Source organism: Pangasianodon hypophthalmus, chromosome 29 (genome assembly GCF_027358585.1).
Source record: "Pangasianodon hypophthalmus isolate fPanHyp1 chromosome 29, fPanHyp1.pri, whole genome shotgun sequence".
NCBI classification, from domain to species: domain Eukaryota; kingdom Metazoa; phylum Chordata; class Actinopteri; order Siluriformes; family Pangasiidae; genus Pangasianodon; species Pangasianodon hypophthalmus.
This window is the reverse complement of record NC_069738.1, coordinates 9,123,331-9,145,929: the sequence shown is the minus strand read 5'-3', so window position 1 is coordinate 9,145,929 and position 22,599 is coordinate 9,123,331. Positions and strand designations below refer to the sequence as shown.

General features: G+C 35.6%; 1 protein-coding gene across 10 annotated transcripts in view; it reads left to right on the top strand.

Moving 5' to 3' along the window:
* adgrb2 (adhesion G protein-coupled receptor B2) overlaps positions 1-22,599 on the top strand; it is a 394,590-nt gene that overhangs the window by 356,202 nt on the left and 15,789 nt on the right. For 7 of the 10 annotated variants that reach the window (XM_053231516.1, XM_053231523.1, XM_053231522.1 and 4 more), the window contains 2 exons: positions 8,431-8,466; positions 9,589-9,702. The exons of 2 other annotated variants lie outside the window; for them this stretch is intronic. In XM_053231516.1, coding sequence (XP_053087491.1) covers positions 8,431-8,466; positions 9,589-9,702 — 150 coding nt within the window. The remainder of the gene's footprint in view (positions 1-8,430; positions 8,467-9,588; positions 9,703-22,599) is intronic. One more of the 10 variants, XM_053231518.1, reaches the window with a different exon arrangement.

Genomic DNA, 22,599 nt, shown 5'->3' with positions numbered 1-22,599 from the left:
ATATATATATATATATATATATATGCAAATTATATGCTTGGTTGGCTCACTTCTCGGTTGGTCTGCAACACTTCTAGTCTTTTTAAATTTGTTAATAAGTATGGCAATAGTGTCATGTGTGATGTGCTTGCCATGTTTCCTGTTAAAGTCCATCGCAACCTTGCAACAACTTCCCAATCCAGCCATGAGAATGATTTCAATACGTTCTTAAAGCATTCTTAAAGGCTATCTGACAAAGTATATATATATATATATATATATATATAACTAAGTATGAAATATTTTGGAAGACATTTTGCTAAACATTGTTAATTTCCTGGAGACTTTTGGGACACCCTGTATATTCAATAACAAAAACAAAGGTAAATACTTATTTCCCCTCACTGTAAATACACGATAAGACTTTTCATAGAAACAGCAAGGTATAAGTAGACAAATAAATGAGTTAATGCCAAAAAGAGGAAGACAATGATGTATGGAATGGGTGGGGGTTTGAGACGGGATCCAAACAGAAACCAAACGTAAGCGTGCCATGCTTGTTGCCATGGGAACCATGACGCGTGACAATTAGCTTCGCGTACGTGTTGTGACACCTTATATTTCAATCAAATATTAAAAGTGCTAATTGTTCTCTGTACATGACACCTGTTATTGACTCAATTAGTCAATTATCTGTATATTAGGAGTTAGCATTGCTACTGCATTCTGGCAAAACTGGCAAAATAAAAACAGTTTTTGATAGTGGACACAAATTGTTGGACTCTGTATACAGGAATGAAGAGAATGGGATGGCAGAAAGGTGACAGGGAGAAGGGACAACAGGCATGTAGTGAGAGATTATTTGAAATGACAAGACAAGAATAATGAGGCAAAAATAGCAGTTCGAGACACATCCAATCTAAAACTTACTGAATAGTTTTAGACAGAAATGAATAAAATACATACAAACCCTCACATACTTTACATACACTCAGCAGTATAATGTATATTAATTATACAAAGACTCTCAAGGGAGCTTTTAATCATCCATGGTTTTAAATGTTATGAAATTTGTCTGGTATCTAAAACCATCATATCATTATCTATTTCATAATCCAGATAGATAATTGGGTAGCATATTCAGTGTCTGGATCCCTATTCACACTCCTCATCTGGCTACTGTCGTAACCTCCAAAATAGCCCTATTTTATCTCTTCTCCAAAAACCCTGTCAAAATGCTGTCTGTTCAGTCATGAGTTGTGTATTTCTTCATCCATATGTGTGTTATACATGTGTGTCTGGGGGTCTATAATTAACCACGGTCTCTTAGAGATGGACAGATGGAGGAGAAAGATGCAATGCCAAAAAAAGTGCCTGGGTTCTGTCCTCCTTCATTAGAAGGGACACACACACACACATACACACACACACACACACACACAGACACACACACAGGGGTGCTGGTCACATGGGACGCTTTTAGGAAGAACTTTGTAAACTTTAAGAAATGTCATATTGTGTTAGACACACACACACACACACACACATCTAGTTGTTGTGCAGTGCATTTAATTAAAGAGCATCCCACAGTGTGAATACAGGAAGTAGACATAAAAAATGTGCTTTTAGCCTTTTGGCGTAGAGCTGGTTTGACATTAGCGTTAATGGTGGTGTATTAAAATATAATAATAAAGGTCATTTGTCATTTAGAAAAGTAGACTTTTTTGGTTTGAAAATCTAGAGCTCTTTTTGTTTTTGACCAAAATTGGGTTTTTCTGCCCATTACATTTTTTAAAATATTTCTGCTTTTAGAAAACAAATAGATTTCTCTGAATTGATTGGTAGATTTTAACAGCTAGTTTTAAGAAATGTGACTGCAAAAATATTGTAAACCTTGCCTAAACCTGTGGAGTTGTTTTGTGCACACACACACACACACACACACACATATATATATATATATATATATATATATATATATATATATATATATATATATATATATGTATGTATGTATATGTGTGTGTGTAAGTAATGAAAATCTAATCAAAATGTATTTTTTAAAAAGAATATTTCTGATTCACATGCTCTTGATGTGCAAAAAAATATATGCATAAAAAAATTTATGCAAAATGAGTGTGATGAGTGTGGATCTTTTTGAAAAATTCATTTTGATTTGATTCTCATTTTCTACATTTTGATCATTAATATTTTGCTTGTGGATTTTATTATTTCATTTGAAAATTTTGCTACAGAATTAACTCCTTATAAACCTGTGTTTACACCGTATGTACAACCAAATCAGCTGACGATAAAGTTTCTTGCAGTGTCTGAAAGTTTGGATATAAATCTCAGTCCGAGCAATGCTTTGAACTTGTCTAAAAGCCACCTATAGGAGGACAGCATAGGATTTAAAAAAAAAAAAAAAAAGAAAGAAAACACTCAGGAAAGCTACAAATATGGTACTGGAAATTGTGTAACATAAACCAAATGCTAAGAGACAAAAGAAAAATAACAGTATTACCTCAAACCCACACTGAAGAATGTTTTGTATAATTTTCTGTATGAGCTCGGATCACGTTGATTACTGATGTAAGCATAGTAATTTTCGTTAATCATAGGTCTACTGTTACTACTGTTCCTCATATATTCTGACATGTAGATCATGTAATGGCACAGTCTGTCCAAGATTTTATTGGTATCATCTTGTACAGTGTGACAAGCAATAATCTTAAAAGACCTTTAAAATAGGATTAAAGGCTTTGTAATTACGAGCTTGCTAGCTAGTGTCACAGTGAATGTCATGCACTGATCAAGTTGTTGGTTACATGCCACAGTAAAAGAGATTTTAGCGTAATCAAGTCCGTTTGTAAAGGGTTTAAATACCAGCTGTCAAATTATCCACAATGCAAACATGTCATCTCTTACGCTATAGAGCTCCTGTTCGGCATATACCATGACTGACATTTTACTTTAGGAGATGAGATTCAAGAGACTGTTGATCCGCTGAAGCTTATGTTCAAAGTATTTACTTGTTTTCCGTTGCAAACTTATAATCTTTGATAAAATGTCACTAGTCTTTTTCTATGAATAGATTAGGTTATAAATGTAGAGCTAGACAGAGTTTTTGCTTTCTATAGGCTGTCATTTCAGCATAGTATTAAAGGTTCATTTCAAATGTAATTGTAATTAAGTACTCCAAATCTAGGTAATGATGTAAATCTAGTTCATTCTAATAATCTATAAAGAAATAAAATAATGGATATTATTAAACATAGAATGGGCAGGACTTATGAATAACCTATTCACACATTATAAATAAAGGCAGGTATAACGATACACATTGTTTTTATGCTCATGTTTATTATTTCTATATTTTATTCATTGCATGTTAAATTAAACACTAATTAAATCAATAAATATCCATTGCTGTTAGACGACCAATGTGGTGGTGGAGTCTGGAATGAATTTTCTACCTTTTCCCTTATGGGAGTAAACAGACTATTACAGGCTATAAAACAGTTTCAACCTGTAGTTTTCAAAATTTTCTATAGTAAAAAAGAAAAGTTCACCATATGAAAGGTTTTCCCAAGCCACCATACATAAAATATGTTGATATCAGCATATACAAAGTGGAAACTTGCCTGCAATACTTGACTTTCCTCTCTCCACTGAAAAATTAACATTCTCAATAGGAGCTATGTAATGATATCGCCAAAATGGAGATAACAAAAATCTGTGGGTTGCAAATTTGCAAACCTTGTGGTGATTTTATGTATACATATCTGTATGCAACTTTTATTTCATTACTTTAAAAGTTGTAATACGACAGTAAGTTATAAGTGGAAGGACTGTGGCCTATCGCATAGTGTAATAATTATCATAGTGCGTATGCTGTATATTGTTCAGAAAGTTTCATTCCCACAATAGAATGCATAAGGAGTAACGTTTTACCTACGGTATCCCGAAACCAGGCCTTATGAGACACAAAGTGCACAGAAAAGTGCACACTTTTACCATCAAGAAATCCAAATGCTATTAATATGCAAATTAGTAATGCCTGCCAATCCTGCACACACCCACCTCCTTCTCCTGGTAAACTGGTGGTGCATGTCACATGTCTAATAGCTGTTCAATCAAATTAATTGCCACGACAACAAAAAAAAGTACTTTAAGGTTGGTGAAAATATTTGAATGCAGATATACAGTATGTTCTCACATGATTATTGTTAAAGGTGTTGTTGAGCAAAGACACTGGTGTACTTCCTCATCACATAGAGCCAGATGCCAGATTCTCGGGATGTTTGGTCAATATATATTTTAAATTTAAAGTTCACAAACTGTCATGTCTGGATTTTGCGAGTGAAGCTTTGTTGTGCTGGCCAGTGATTGAACAGATGTGTGTTAAGGTGTTGATAGTTTCTTGAAAGTTTAGATGATTAAGATGTTCATCTGATCTTGTAGTATGAAGACACCAGAAAAAAAAAAAACTGCAACATTTAGCCATGTAGGCATTTGGAAATGGAACAATTGATGCTATTTAATATTATCTTTCCGTGCAATTAAAAATACAATGCTTACTAAAATCACTACCGTAAAAACCAATACCACAGTGCACCAAAATACTGAAAATATGGAAACCAATCTTTCATTAAGCTCAAACTGCAGAGGCTTAAAACCATGAAACTCAAAACTTAAGAATGCTTAAGCACATCACCAGTGAATATGTGCCCATTTACAGTGCTTAATATAGTTAAATGGCACTTAATTCTCTATTTTCATGCCAGCTCAAATGTAATTTGCAATTGTAACACATTTTTGTATTGCTAATTTGTTTGTGCATAAGCATATGCTTGGCGGCATTTTTCCCAATAAAAATGACAGATGAGCCAATGGTCATATAAATCTGCAATAACTGACAGTTGCGTAGGTGTTTTGAACTCTCCGATATTGACTGACCCCTGGAAGCCGCCCCTTTCCCCATCTTACATTAGTCATTTTTCACCTCAATTTTCTTGCCTGAACTTTGCCATGAACTTGCTTTATGTCAAGATAAATGGACAATGATTTGAGTTCATTAATATGAAATAAAATCTATCAATGTATGTTTATTAGACACTTGCATAGCTAACATCAGTTAAGTATATTTATTTGAGATGCTAACAAAAAAATTTCAGCTGAAAATAGTAAAACATGGCACTTTTCCATCTGAAGACCATCGAAACAGCATATATGTAAGGGGTTGTACAGTAACTACCAGGCAGTTTGAGAAGAAGCTGCTGCATGTCAGTTAAGATGTAGACACTCGAAAAAGTTTCCATACACATTTTATTATTAGTTGGTGTCAACTTTTTTCTAGAATATCAATAAAAAATGTAAAATTTTTTACTGTAAACTTTTCTACTGTTTACATCTTAACTTAAACAGACTATTTTTTTAACCCCTGAGCACCTGGTGGTTATTATAAAACCCTCTATTTAATGATAAAGCATACGTTTATACTGCCTAGACTGTTTCTTTGGGGTGATTTAGGATGGCTATTGAGCTGCTTTTTTTCGCTCAGACCTGGCAACCCTGCCTGGCATAGTGTGTGGGTATAGACCTTAAGAACATCCCCAGACACAATATGAAATAAACCAGATGCCAGACTGGGAAGAATGCAAATGACCTGATAGGGCAGAGAGAGTCAATGGCAGCTCCTGATCTGGGGTTTAAGCTGCTCAGCATCTGGCAGTGTTCAAGGATGGCTTGACAATTTGATATTTTTTATATACATACATATATACATACATACATACAGACATATATTCAGATCACTTCCTAATTGTTTAACTGCAGAATCATCTTGTAAATGTACAGAGTGCCATCGACTCTTGACTTGCCATTTTAAGTTCATTATGCTGTTATAAAATCATTGAGAAGATTAAAAAAAATAATTCACTCATAATAATGTGAGTGGTCACTGAATATTAAATATTGTACTAATGTTTACTGGCACTGGTGCTGACTGAATACCAATAACTGAGATGTGCCCTGTGTGTTCCTCTCCAACTTTGAATACAGTTGAAAATAATAAGCAGCTTTATGGTGTCTACCATCTGTTGCACTGGTTCTTCTTACAATCTTAGCCCTAATCCACACAAATATGGATTTTTTTTTTTTTAACTGTAGCTTTTTTTTCTCTGAGCTTCCCAAAACGAAAGCGTTTTGGTTCACTGAAAACAAAACTTTTCAAACATGGACAAATTTTTATAACTGCTTTTGTCCAGATGGGAATTTTTTTTTTTTTGGAAAACTTTCACATCTCAATGCAAACCATTCCATGCCCCTTGTAGTTTTGTGTGTGGTATGAAAGTGCTTTGTTAGACATGGCTACAGACCAGGTTGTTATTTTCTGGTCTGTAATTTCTTATTTGATAACATGTTTGCAGCATAATTCTGGATAAATCCAAACACTTGTGCGGAAGCGCAAAGATATGTTATGCACCGCACTGCTCCTGAATCCACTGCTCAAGTGCTATAAACCATACTGCAAGCAGGGATTTTGGATAAGACTCGGATGAACTAGAATCTGGTGCGACAATTTCCAGTCAGAGATTGTTGTGGCTGCCAAGTGCATTTCTGCACTTCTCCTTCCCTGTCGCATGCTTTTAACGTTATTCTAGCGATGTTATATGCTTGAATAACAGTTTATGATATACTATCACTACCTAATGGGCTGGAGTGCTTATGTGAATGTTCTCAAATTACTTTTTTGTTTTCGTGTGGACATATACTCATATGGAGATATTTACTACATTATTACATTTTCAAAAATGTCCATATACTTGTAGGTTAGGTCTTACAAAACAAACAAACAAAAAAGTTCCATCTTGCCCCCTAATGGTTCTCTGGTTTTATCTTCCCGGGGAAAACCTTAAAGTTTCTATGAGAGACTCTTCTATATAGAATCATGTAAGGAAGCTAAGAACCCCTTGGAGCAGCCAAAGAACCTTTGAGGAGTCCTTAGAGGTAGAGCCATCATTTCTACAAATGCATTGCCTCACATAAAAAATATTTAAGATGCAAGACTTGTCCCGGTGGCAGTAAATATGCGTAGTGTCCTCATAGATAAGTGTGTATGAACAGCTACATTAATGATTCCTCTAAGTTATCTAAAACAAATATCCTTGCATATCTGAGAATATTCCAGACATAATCCTCGCAGTCCCCACTGAACATCGTTCTTTATTCACAAACAGTGTTTCAAATTGAAATGTGAGCTAATATAGTTGTTGGCTTTATGGGAATGATTGTTTACCTTGGATCATTTGAGGTCTTGTAATATGTATCTTGATTTAATGAAGTGCCATTATGTGAGTATTAGTGATTTTGTCAGGTGCCGTGTTAAGTAAGAAATCCTTAAGTGACTTCAGGTTGCATTTGACTGCATATACAGTATGATTATTGCAGTGTATAAAAAATAACATGAAATATTTAAGTTAATTTCAACAGAACATATTGGTGATCACAAATAGACTATTGGTAACACTTTAGACGAAGCCCATAATCAGAAATAGGATTGTAACCGTGCTTATAATTCTTTGAAAGGTGACTCATTGTAGGAATTTTTATTTCTTGAATAATGCCTCATAAAACTCTAATCATGTGCTATAGATAATTGTAAATAATATATATTTACACAATACACAGTATTTTGTATGTCTACACTCTTTCCAAGTGTAACATTGGAAACTTTGAAGCAGAGTGAAGATCGATGAGCAAGATCGTAGCAAACAAAAGTGGAATCACAATCACAAGCAGTCAGGCAGGCAACGGTCTAAACACAGTCAGAATTACCCGAAAGTTCAGCAAGGCCTAAAGATAATCCAAAGAAAAATACAAAAAGATGGCAAGGGTTCAAAACATGATGAGGCATCAATAATAACCAGGCTCAGCACTTACTCAAGCACATAGACTAGCAAGACTTTGCAATGAACTGCTTAAATACTGTATATAACCAGGAAGTGTTTGTTAAAGGTGACACTAATATTCCAATGATCACAACCTATGCTAGCAGGGAGGGGAAGTGTCCTGATTGTGTGTTACACAAAAGGGTTCCATAAGGGTTTTTGGATATGTAAGGTTTTTTTGTTGTTGTTGAAAAAAAAGGAAAGGATTCTACTTGGAATGCTCTTTAATAGGGTTTTACACCGAAGCTTTAAGAGGTCGTCTTTGAGGGCGTTTAAGGGTGTCGTTAAGGGATTTTCCAGTACTTAAATTATTTGCCTTGTCATACTTCTGGGCTTTTGCCCAGATTGTTCACCAGCATGAAATAGCAAATCTCCAAATTTCCACAGTTATAGTCAATATGTGTCCACTGGGGTGGGTCGATAGGGCATTTTCATAGGTTATTTACTGACACACTGCTGTAATTTATCATGTCTTTTCTCCACTCCCCACCTTTCCCAGAGGAAAAGAGTACGATACTCTGAGCTGGACTTTGAGGTAAGATTTTGTACCCCCTGTACCCTGGCTTAGTGTTTGCGCTTCTTTTTTTGCTTTTAGCAAAGGGGTTTGATTGCTGTCTAGAGGACCCGATGGCATTGCTGCTTTAGTGCTTGTATCCCCTTGCATTTGTCATTCAGAGTAGTAGCCATTCAATTCATGGTAGAGTTGTTCAGTGTTTCATCAGCCTTGATTCAGATCGTGTTCTGGATTGAAAATGGAACTCCATATTGCTCCAAAGCAATTCTACTGTTTGAAATGGGAGCTGCATGAAAACATAATGATAAATCTGATTTGTTTAAATGTTGAGGCTGCAGAAACACTGGGCTGTGAGAGTGTGATTAGTGAGAGAGTGCACATAAGATGCCTGGAGAATGACTAAGCTCTGGAATCCAGCAAACCTCCAGTCAACATCAGATTTATGCTGCTTGCTTTGTTAAAAGTTATTCATGGATCTAAAGGATTTGCCTCCTAAACCTAGATATTTCAGGCTAATTTTTTTGTGCCAGTGGCTGGAGTTTTGCTTTCCAAAATGGAGGCATCCTCTCAAGCAAAGGTATGTTACTAACAAACCCAGTCGCTTTTAGTTTCATTACTTCTTCCATACTGGACAGCCCTGCATGGTGTTTCTGCCTGAAGAAAAAAAAAAAAAAAAGCTCAATCAGTGCATAATAACTGGCCACCCATGCCATTATGGCATCCAGTGATATGCGATTTGTACGAGGTCACAGTACTTGTACAGTGTTAAGCTTAATTGGAGTTTGACTTCATAGTGAGATTTGACCCAGGTTGATCTAAATTTTGTGGCAAGCAGCCATGTCTATTAGGCAGCCTTAGCTGTAAACCACCTCTAATTAAATCGGGACATGGGGGAAACTGTGTCCCTCTATAGAGAATGCCGCTGACCAAAGAAACCCTGCTGTGCCCCTGATTCCATTTCCATTTAGACTCTCAGTGTATTGAAGACTAAAAAATTCCATAGTAATCTTTTAATGGTTGGTGAATCTTGCCAGCTACATACCCCGCCTCCCAGTCTGTTTCTCCACCACCATCACCTTCTGTCACCTTCCCTTTTATTCTGTTTATTTTTGTTTTGTTGCTTTTTTTGTACCTTCCTTCCAGAAAGTGATGCACACTCGCAAAAGACACTCAGAGCTCTACCATGAACTCAACCACTCCACCAAGTTCCACACCATAGATAGGTATAGCAGGGACCCTGCCGTGACCATGTTTAAGGTAAGAGTCTAAACCGTGTGGTACTTCTGCACTAGTCACATTGGCACTTTAAGCTCAAGCGTCACATGGCTTATAATATGCATTTCCATCACTTTAAGATGACACATTGCCTCATCACATATTCACAGTGATTAATAATTTTATTAACAGTGTACACTCAAGATCTAAAGGCAAAATTAGTTAGAAATTATCAACCAGTTTTGTGAAGGATTCATTCAGATGTTTGAAAGACTTAAAATGGTTGGTCTTGGAAATTAACTTTTAAAGATTTGAAAGCATAATTTTAAATAAATGACTGGAGAATACAGGATTTTTGTTCACTTGAAATACTGAATGAGTCCTGATGGTTACACTTTTAAACCATAATTCATGTACTAGGCACAGAAGAATGTATTTGATAATACTCCTAATCTAACTCAGTACTACACCTTAAAATGAAATTAGCAACATAGTATACCCTGTAATTATGTGTACTTAATGTCATTAAAATCCATCCTAATATACAGTACCCAGTATATACACTGCCAGTCAAAAGAACATCCTATATTTTAACTTTTTTGTTTGTTTTTTTGCTTTTTTTTTTTTTTTAATAAGACCTCTTTCTGTTATTTGGACAATCTAGATCTAATCTAATCAGAAAAAGGCTAAAATCCTTAACACCCAAATTTGGCATTTATAGAACACCACATATTTATGTTTATAAGTTTATGAGTCTTATGTTTGTAAGTCTTCTATCTACACGCTTAATGTGTTTACTCCCACGTGCACCCACCTTTAATAAAGTGCACATGTAGAGTCCCATTAGGATCTGAGAGCAACCAGTTAATAAGTTCCACAAAGATTTAGGTTTCCTTATTTAATTGCTTCTCCTGTATCATTTTTTTTGGTCTGTGGCAATGATAGTGGGTAAGTAGGGAATAAAACACAACAGGGCATGCTGTTATAGGAATATTATCAAAGACAGGGTAGTGTGAGTTATTGTTACCACCCGAAAGCTGATTATTTTCTAATAAAAGCACATCATAAAGTGTTTTTTTCCCTCTCATATCGCAGCAGCAGCACTAACAACTTACTCATTAGAGACCTTTTTATCCTTTATATTTACATTAAATGTTGTGGGACATCCCAAGAAAGTTAGTTCCTGTTATCACTTATAACAGCGATAAAGTCATTCCTTTAGCAGTCGCTCTTTTTCTCTCTCTTGAAGTTCAAAAGACAAAAATGTAGCAATAAATGTTAGCAATATAGCATAAATTCCTCGACCTTGAAGACTTTCTCATGTTGGAGAACTGAAAAAAGAAATGCTGACACTGGAGACTCCTTCCAAAAATGCTAAATAAATGTCTCATATCAGTGTTTACACATGTTTTAATCTATTTATAGACCATCTTCCATACAGGTCCCAGTGTAAGCTGCTACTATGGAAACAATAACATGGATAAAGAATAAGATGAATGAGAATAGGAATAAGAAAGAACCTCTGATCAGAATCGAGAATTAAATAGCCTTGTGCTATAAACTGTGATAAACCATAAAAAATTATAGGTGTTTTAAAAACTTGCAATGTACAGTACAGTGGAAATGTATATAATGTACACTGATCAGCCATAACACTTAAACCACTGACAGGTGAAGTGAATAACATTGATTATCTCTTTACATTGGCACCTGTCAAGGGGTGAGATGTATTAGGCAGCAAGTGAACAGTCAATTCTCGAAGTTGATGTGTGGGAAGCAGGAAAAATGGGCAAGCGTAAGTATCTGAGTGACTTTGACAAAGGCTAAATTGTGATGGCTGGACGACTGGGTCAGAGCTTCTCCAAAACGACAGTTTGCAAAGCAGCGTACCGGTGTTCCTGGTATGCAGTAGTTAGTACCTACCAAACGTTGTCCAAGGGAGGACAACCGGTGAACCGGCGACAGGGCAGCCAAGAGTGAATGCTAGATGGCCCCAGGATGCACTATGGGAAGAAGGCAAGACGGCAGAGGCAGTGTGATGCTCTGGGCAATGTTCTGCTGGGAAACTTACACAATATTAGGCAGGTGGTTTTAATGTTATAGCTGATCCGTGTAATATAATATAATATAATATAATATTATATAATATAATATAATATAATATAATATAATATAAAACGTAACGTAATATATATTTTTTTTCTGAGTTTGTTACTGCTTCAGCCCTTTGTGATGGCAAATATTTATTGCATTGAATGATACACTGAAAGAGAAATAAGAATATTACAAGAACAAATAACCACAGGCTGTGAAATCAGCCTGACACACATCACAGCACATTACTTACCTAACCCGAGACACATGACTGATTTGATGGCTGAAGTGTTGCATAATTTGGATTTTTGGCCCTCAGCTAGATTTTATTAATGCTGTGTAATGCTGTACTAATGTTTATATCGTATTGAATACTCTATTTATGAACTTGTCTCAAGGACATTCACTACCACTGTTCTCTGCAGCCTGAAGTCCTGGGAAAGAGTTCAGTGCTTCTTCCTGTTGAAGGGGCTGCTAAATCTTTTATGGTCTGTTAGTAGTAGAGAAAAGAGAAGCCATACACAATTTTGCATTCTTGTTTCCAGAGGGGATTTTGGTCATTAAGATTTAAAAACAATTACCTACTCCCGGGGTAATATTCAGGAGCACTTGCCATGCGTTCACTCATAGTTAATTTGTGTCATGCTGTCTGCACCTTATCTCATTTCCAGGTTATTGGCTTTGATTTGCCTTAAAAGTTTGGAGGGTACATGGACCATGCCACCCGAACCAGCATTTTGACTGATTGATTCCAATCCCACTCATGAATCCTAATGGCATTAACTTTTGCTTTTTGATTCTTAATGAGAGAGATGTAGCCGAGGCTGCTTTCAGGGAAACATCAGGCACATTCTGTAATCTCTCACACAGTTAACTCTGACAAAGCAGTAATTGCAGTTATAATGGCATCTGAGAAAGTGCAGAGAATGAAGATTATGCTTTGGTAATTACTATAATAACCCAGAGCCTAAGCCTTGTGACAGTCAGTCATTTTGATCTTATCCTCAAGTCACTAGGTTGAGAGTGGAGAAGAGAGGAACTGAATATTTCTAATCTTTCCTTTGAATGCATGCATTAACCCCATGTAATTCTCTTATAAAAAAATAAAAAATTCTTCTTGTATATGAGACCATTGTAATCCTTTTAAATTCTGAACAGGATTACACCATTTATTGATAAGATATAATATATGCATAATATAATATACACATCTGGGAATATACAGCATTGTGTATTTCTATATCATGATAAAAGAAAAGCTTTTAGGATAGTAGCTGCCTCCAGTTCAGCATATTATAAATGTTCCATGATGCTCAGTATAACTCACAAGGGAACACAGTGTAAGCTTTGTATTAACCTGTAGGTCCCTCAGGAGGTTAGATTTCCTAGATTCAATGAAGAAGGATTGCTGTAGTGGCTACTTAAGGTAGCAGAAAACCTTCCCATACAAACAAACACAGCATTCAAGGTATATAAAAATAGGAAATGTATTTTCAAACGTTTTACCATCCTCCATGCAAAATAATTTAGTCTTGAGATTGCAAGCAAATGCTATTGAAAAATGTATGTCCAATATGTTCAGTCCAAAATAAAGGAAAATAGAAATGTCCTTCATTCAACCACTCCATTTTGGGGCAAACATGAATGTCCAAGTGTAGAGCTTAACAGAGTGATCAGGAGATGAAAAAACAGTCTTCATTCATTCATTCATTCGTTCATTCATTTTCAACAACTGCATTCTCCTGGTTGTGGTGGATCCGGAGCCTATCCCGAGAACACTGGGTGTGATCCACCCTGGATAGGATGAGCAGTCCACTGCAGGGCACCACACACATTCACACACTCATTCACACCTAGCAATATTTTAGTATCGACAACTCAGCTGTCAGCATGTTTTCCAAAGGTGGGAGGAAACCAGACAACCCAGAGCTCACACAGATACAGGACACAGAGTGTGAAACAGACAGACATTAACCCAAGCTTAGGGTTGAACTGAGGACCCTGGAGCTATGAGGCAGCAAAATCAATGAACATAAGCTGTGCCATGACAATTAACATATCTTTTTATACAAACATCCTTAGCTGCATACATCCAGTACATTCTCAAGAACTCAGTATTCAGCCACATGTACTGTACATTAACAGTAGGGTTTATTAATTCATCTAGGTCATGAGGCTTATGGCTAATTAAACAAAGCATTACTTAAATGAAGGCATTACTTTCTAACTAAAAGTCTGTAATTACACTGCAATATGTCATGTAGTATCTTGTTTAATTTAATTACATTAACATTTTCTGAAATTTAGAGGCTCTTAAGACATGAAGAGTGAGCTTTGTTTATAAAGAAAGCCAACATAATCATGGCCCAGTGACAATATTATAGAATATTAGATCATTTATAAAAAGGGCCTGGGAGTTATGAAGGTTATGAAGTAATGGCTATGCTAATACTCTGTCATGTGGCTTGTGTTGTCACACAGCTACCTAGTGGTCCATGTTTCTATTGCAATTCATTTTAATCTGAAAACCATGAAACCTTACATATACACACACACACACGCATATATATATATATATATATATACAAACGTTTATTATCCCCTTGAAGTGTCAGGTTATTAATCACTTATTCATTTTAAGGCATGTTTTTCAGTAACTATCATGAATTACTCAGTAATTACTGTGAAATTAATGGGAAATGTATGTAATAATAAGACTGAAGAATGTAACTTTGGATACCATGGTGGCTTCTGGGATTTTAAATGGTTAAACTTGTTTTTAAATGGTGTATAACAGGGATCATGGTCTAAATGCAGACCCAGTGAAGTATTTCAGTGGATTGAACCAAATACTTGAAGAAATACTATAGCAGAGCTGATCAACGTATTGTTAAAAAAAAAATGGCCATGGTTCAACAATTTCGGCTTCTGTAGCAGATCCTCTGTTTCACGTTATCCAATCACAACTATGTATAAAAAAATATTTAGCTGACGTCAGATTACCAAACCTGAGACTAGGCTACTGGACTAGAAACATTAGTTCAGAAAGAAGGGAAGTCTCTGGTCTGATTAGTGAACCGACAACATTGCTTGTTTACAGAAATGTTGATGACAAAAACAGAAGATGATTGGACAGAGAAGTATGTGTTTATTCTTCCTGCATTATATGTTAATAGATGTCTTATCTGTTCTTGACGCTAGTCAAAAATGGTAACGTGAAGCATTAGTGTGAAACAAAACATAACCACTTCAAAATTGTCATATTTATAGTCATAAACTAATATAATGGCTAATCATTAAAAGGTAAAGAATTCAGTCATGTTAGTTGCTTATCTGGATCTTTGTAAGCAAGCAATTTATAAGAACGAGGACGAGCCAACTCATATGAAAAGTGGACATAGAGGTTCTAGCTTTTAATACAATTCTTGTTATACTTCTTATATTCTTAGTCTATCTACTGTAAATGGATATTAGCATGTCTATGATTACTGATTCATCTTAACAAGAGCATTAATATAAATAAAATCCAATTTATACATGGCATTCCTGATGGTAAAATGTAAGCAGCCCATTGTAACTATGAGTACTGATTTTAAGTATCTAAAATCAGTTCCTCATACTGTAGTTTTCCTTATTTGTGTAATATTTGGCATACTGGGGTCTTTAACACTGTAGAACATTCTCATACAGAGTGTCTTCCTCAGAATAAACACTCGATTTTCTTCTTCTCCATTCACTGTGTGGTTCTCCCTATCCATTTTGTTTCCTTCTCCTTTCTATCCATTTTCTTCCTTTTCTTCCTGTACAAGCCATGTCATTATCTTCCCAATCTCTATTTTCTAACATAACACATGGACGGATCAGTTGTTGCCTCTGAATAGGCTATACGCTAGCAATTGAGGCCCTTGATGCAGTTTGAAAGGCAGTTAACCTCTAAGTGATGATGCTGGATGCTGATAGCTTTAGTGGCGGCGCCCTGTACGCCTCTAAATGGATGAAGGACCCGAACCTTGCGTTCAATCTAGTCGTGGCAATGCAAGCACAGATGAACACAGCAGGAGAGCCAGGGTACAGAGGAAGACAACAGTCTGGCTTCTGAAATATGGATTGAATTGGCTATAACTTGTGCCCCATAGCCTACTTTATTGCTTACAATTTCTCTTTCACGAACAATAATAATCACCTTGTCACTTATTTTAGGGCAGACAGAGGTGGGTAGTAACGCACTACATTAAACTTTTTGAATAAATTGTGCATTCAGCTATGTCTTCCTCCTCTTACACTTTTATTTCTTTTTTTGATAGATGTTCTGCTCATTTCGTTTGTGTTTTTGGTTCTCTATTGCCTGCCACATCCTCACATCGTTATGTGGTCACGATAAGGTCACGTCTTATTTCACCAATCAAATGTCACATCACGTTAAGATTGGGAGAAGCAGAGACACAGTAACCAGATTAACTCCCAGGATGCATCAGAGGCTCCACATTTCCCGTACATTTCCCATACATTTCCCATACATTTCAAATTTATCTAGTATTTACCATTATAAGACCACAATGAAGCAAATATAAAATATTTTAATCTAAAATATTTAAGCCTATTTCTAGCCATTCTAGCCATTTTTGTTACTAATTTCAAGCTTTAAATTTTCTTATTCTATTAGCAGCTAATTTTGCTTCTTTCTAGAAATGAATGCATACAATTACCAAAATTATCTGACAATAGAACAATAAGAAGATCCTATAATAGGAAATACTAGATAGATTTGACTATATTCTTGATATTTTCCCTTGCTAAGATGTCATTTTTTTTGCAATGCTGGATTCATTTACAAAGAAAACTTTAGTGACTTAGCAGATTTACTGGATTGGTTTAGGGGGAAATATGATATAATATGTTGCAGTAATTTGTCGACTATAACACTAACTTCTAATATTAGCCATATGATTGCACATTGCTTGGAGCTTCTGCACTTGTGACACATTTTCTCTTGTGAAGGTCCCATATCGCTACTGTAAAGATTGCACTTCCCAAAAACAGTTTATACCAAAGTTTCACCTTCATTTTCGTGGATAATCTCACCTGGATTCTGTAGATTTGTACTTAAGAACTACACTTATAATAATAAAGATTTTCTTATGCTCATCCCAGGATTTGACAATATGCTCATACTTCATCTATTGTTTGACTTTATAGTAGATACAGATTTACTCTACAAAAATACTTTACTCACCCAAAGAGCATTCCCTTTTAAGTCTACTTCCTGTCCATTTTCTTCCTCCATTTTCATCCATTTTTTTCTTCGCCACTGTCTCCTCTTGATTTCTCATTAGGGATGTAAATCTACAGCCGGATTTCTGTAAAGCTGCTTTGTGCTTGTAACAATGTCTATTGCTGAAAGCTCTATGCAAATACAATTGCATTGGAATTGAAACCATTATTTTTAGATTTAAATAAGCCACGTGTGTTAAGTCTGTTTACTTCCAAGTTCATACAGATCCAAACTTGTAAAATATGTGTCCACTGCTAAAATAATTTTACTGACTCTACAGAAAAAAATAAATTATAATCCAGAAGTGTAACTCTATGTCCTGTGGCAGTTCGTTAACTGAACTGTGATTTATTTACAGTCTATTCTGTGTTTTGCAGGACAAACTAATGGAGTGCAAATGCAATGATTTTCACAACTTAAACAGTTCTTAGTAATCACTTAGAACCAACAGGAACATGAATTAATGAAGATTAAACAAGTACCATAAAACCTCATGCCTAATGTAATATGGATTTTACATACTATATTATGCAGAGGTGGAAAGTATTCAAGTAATTATGCTTTCATACTGTCCATAAGTACATACGAGGATTTGTACTTCAACTATAATTGAAAATTAGTACATTTATTCGAGCATTTCCATCACTGCAAAAAAAGTATATGATCAACTAATATTTCTCTTTATTAAATGTATCAGTTCTAAAACAAATCTAAGATATTAAGCTTATTTCTAGATATTTGTACTCAATTCCAGCATGAAATTTTATTATTCTACTGGTTGATAATTTGCCTTATTGCAAGCATATATTTCTAGAAAGAAAGAAATTATCTGGCGATAGAATAATTATAATAATTTTAAGATTGAAATGAGCAAATATGTCTAGTAATAGGCGTAAAAATTGTATATTTGTTATAAAATAATCTGATAATGAAAAATTGTAGATAACTTCCTTTATTCAACATATCTACATATAATTTTTTTGCAGAAATCAATCAAGCAAACAAACAAACGGATACCTGATACCCAGATAAACAAGACAGCATGCCCTATTTTCAATTTCATCTATTAGCTACTATACTAAACTCAGCCAATCAAAACCAATCAGTTACGTTTCTACAAGGATTTCCTACTATTCTTCATACATGTGAGAAATCCTAACTATCTGAAAAGTTTTTATTAATTTAAACAGAAGGTGATGATATGGTTAGAGTTATGAACATCAACTCAGCCTTGGCTTTCATAACTTTTTATTCAAACTGAGTCTTTTTTTTACATAAAAAACATACAAAATAAAAGTACTCTCAAAGAATGTGCTGTGAGAAGAGTAAAAGTAGTGAGTAATGAGTAGTGAGAGGAAGCAGAGCGTGCATTTCATGATATAGATTTTCAAGAAATCAGGAGGTATGTGTTATTTCCAGTTTCAAATGATACATAAGGAATAAAACAAAGTGGGGCATGTTGTTATAGAAAAATAATCCACACCAGTGTGGTGTAATATAGCCTAACATGAAGTAGAGTTTTTATTACCACAGTGAAGTGTTTTATTTTCCAATAACAGCACGTCCTGGAGTGTGTTCTGTGTTATTCCTTACTTAATGCAGGTTGAGAGCACTGAATCTAGCATCGCTCTGATAGGAGATTGCAAAGAGAACCATTTTCAGTGCATGCAAAAAAACTGTTTTTGCAGTGTACCAAACCTCTGCCTCACTTCTGTTGTTCCACTGAATCAGAGTCGTTCGATGGTGTCGAGGAACTAGCGGAGGTAGATAGGTGCTACCTCCGCAACGCTAGCAGGTGAATCTCAGTAACATTTTAAAATACCAGTGCATAAAATCTGTCTTTATATCTAAAGTGACATTTCTAATATTTATTTGGGAAATAAATGAATCAAACAAAAGAGGAGATTATGAGTTTCTCTCACGACCACATTTGTAAACGAAACGGCCGCACGTGGGGGTTGCGATTCCTATTTTAATCAAGTTGGAGTCTGAATTCCTGAATGCTCATATCTCAACAGACTTTGGAAAGCAAAGATGATACAACAGCACACTATTGGTATTGTAATGTTAATGCTGTTTGAGACATCCTCCACATCTCCCCCAACAACCTTTATTATTATGAGCTGTTAGCACCAGTTCTACTTCTGCCACTCAAGTTTTCTTTGGGATTTGATATGATTGACTAGGGAGAATAAACAGTCCAATTACCATCGGTGGAGTCAAAACAAAACCGTTGGCGGAGTCAAAACAAGTGGAAATCGATGAAATGATGTAAAAATAAGGAGAGGGAAATAGTGATGGTAAATAGCGGCGTACAAGTACTGTTAGAGGACTTAAAACCTACTCAAGTAAAAGTACACTCATTTTAAACTACTTAATAACGAAGGAAAAACTACTCAATTACAGTTATGTTCAAATGGATTTTCTCCCCTGGTACGATGTAACATATACAATTAGAGAGTTTGTATTGACGCTGAAAAGTAATCTCATCACCATCATTTTCATAATCACTGCTCATTCTGAAATCTGATTCTGTAGGCTTTTCTTTCCTTTTCCACTTTCTTACACTTACTGTTTTATTCTCTATGGGTCTTTTATGTCTATGTGTGTATTTAATGAGATGTTTAGTGAGATATTTAATTCATATAAGGGATAAAAACATAAACTCTCCTTTCATTAGTTAAATTGTGTGGGAAACTTGTTCTGATATTTTTATTAATGTGTTGCAGTGGGGCCACAAGGTGCTTTTTCGCCAATTTGTCCCTCATTTCCTATCCTTTAGCAGTCGTTGATCTTTCAAACCGAGCGCTCCACAGCATAATCAAGCCATTAATTGAATAATTGATTTGGCTCATTAACACTTTTCTAGATGACACCGCGCCCTCTGTAGTTTGAGCACGTCTCCGTTTTTGGTTCACACAAATTAGCCGTTAAATTGTGTTTCCTTACTGGCCGCCGCATTGGCTGAGCACGGGCTAGCTTAATGAGGAAGCCGAGAGGAAAACTGGACTAAATCACACAAAAAGAGACAAAGAGAACAGTGCTAATGTAAGGGCTTGTGCCAATTAAGATGCTTGCACAGAAAAAATAGATGTTTACCAAAATCTGCTGCCCCATTGATTTCATTTTGCAGAGCCTGTTAGTTTTCATATTATACATGCTAGTTGTGATTAGATTGACATTCATAAGCCTTTGTTTTTTGTTTTGTTTTTTTTTGTCCTCTCTCTCTCTCTTTCAGTCGAGTACAAAAGTTTGAATAAGACAAAAAGAAGACAAAGAAATGACATTTATTGCAAAAAGTTTTAGTGGTTTCGGTTTCACCACTCTTCCTTTATTATCAGTAGTCATATTCATTACAAAGTGTATTTTATGAAATTATTAATGAAAAAGTCAAAATTATATGAGTTCGGAAGTTTGTATTTCTCTTCCTGAGTGTAATGTAATGATTATTTAAGAGCTTACACCCTCTCCAATCTCATTTGTAATTTCTGAGCAGCTTTCATATGTTCTCAGTTATAATATTTGTCATTTGAATTCATTTTTTTCGGTTAATTTTGTAATCCCAAAAACTGATTTCTCATGAACCTGTTGATTTTTGTTAGCAAATTTACCTACTCATCTCGTACAGCGCCCCGTCTGTCGTCCGTATTTGCACTGTGATTCATGTGCATCCACTAATTTTATTTGAAATGTGCTTGTTCTCACAACTTGGTCTCATGATAAAGTAGCCCAAAAATATTGCCATTGGAAAAGCGAGACACATTTTTCTTCTTTTCCTTAGCCTTTGTACATCAGAAATGTGTGCTCACCATGGTGACCTAGTTTCTCATGCAGACATTACCCATTCTAATATCTGTTAAGATAGAAAAGTTTCTGTACATAACAGACACAATGTCAGTATTTACACTTTGTCTTTTGTGGAGGAATTTATTATAATTTATTCCAGTGATTTGCTATTAAACAAGTAAGATCACTGCCCAGAGCATAAGGAGGTGTGATTCCTGCCCCAATGGGAATCTGTTAGCACTTTTTTTTGAACACTAGGTGCAATAATAACTGTATGGATATAAATGAGGCAGTGATCGTAGTACCCCATGGCTGCACAATATCGGCTTATAGAGGATCATCGCCTTCAATCTGTTAAGCAGCAACAATTTTTAAATCGTTGGTCACTCAAACGAGGTAATTAGTGTTTCAGCTGTGTGAATGAGGACTCCATGAAGCTTAACATTTGTTGAACAGATGATCGAAATGGCCTTATGGACGCCACTGGTGATGGTCAGACTTTTGTGAAATCAAGTGAAATCACACTCACATTAGTTAACATTATTTTTTCCCCTTCAGTTCTTCTTTTTTGTTGTCATTTCAATTCAGATGTCTTTTCTTTATTATTACTTGTCCAATTGTGTATTCTTAATGCATGATTTTTGTCTCTCATCCGATGCATTTATTTTCACACTGCATATCTTCCACTACAATATCCAGGCAGACAGCAAACCTGAAAGCATCAAAAAGAGAAAAGGTAAAATAAAAAAAAAAATGTAGAGAGCTGCAGGTCTGCCGTGACCTGCCTCTGTAGTTCATTCACTTGTTCTTTTCCTCCACTCCTCTTTGCAGTTTCAGTAGTAATACTCGAACAAGCATAGATCTGTAAATGACTCCCTTAGCTATCTCTCCTGATACATAGAATGCTGCTGTGATTGCTGCTTTCAGCTCTCTCTCTCTCGGCTCGTTTTTCTGCCATTATATGCTTCCTCAGTCTCCAATGTATTTAGCAATGACCTCTTAGGTCCAGGAAGAGTCCTATAAGCTGCACTTGTTCCCATGTTTCTTAATCTTTCCCCCATTTGTGCATAGTGTTTTTTTTTTTCTAGCGAGCTATAAATGTGCTAGTTACTTAACAATACCTGAAATAATAACAGCTATGAGAAATGAAAGTAGTAACCATTAGTAACCTCTTGGATGCTTCTCTTCACTGTAATCAGACAGTACGCTTGCGTGTTGGCTCATGTCTAATAGTGCGTTTGTATCTCCAACAATATTAGATGTGAGCTAGCCCATTAACTGTAGCTAGCTAGAAGTACCGCATAAATACAATATAGAGAAAAAAATTGTCACATTGGGTTGTTTCCAGTGCATGCATTTTTATTACTGACTTGTATTCTGTGTATTTTATTTTCTAATTCAAGTATTTTGTACTCCCGCCTTTCAAAAATGTTAAGCATGAGCCCAATATCGTTAGCATGCTAGCAAAAACACCAGGCAGGACTCACTCTTGCTCTGTATAACTGAGTTTAAAAGACAAAAATACAAAGAAACATAAAATCACCTCCTGTTACTCACTACCAGCTATAACAAGTTCACTAGCTAATCAACTTCCCGCAACTGAGTGATGATACAAATTCCACAACAAAGATAAATTGCCTAACTTGCCACCAAATTAGAGCACAAATAAATGTCCTACCTGTTCAGGAAGAAACCAGATTTCCTGATTTCCTGATAGGTTGCCAGCTCATGCCTCTCATCATGCCTAAAGTTGGGCCTTAATGACATTGAGATGTGAGATATAAGCA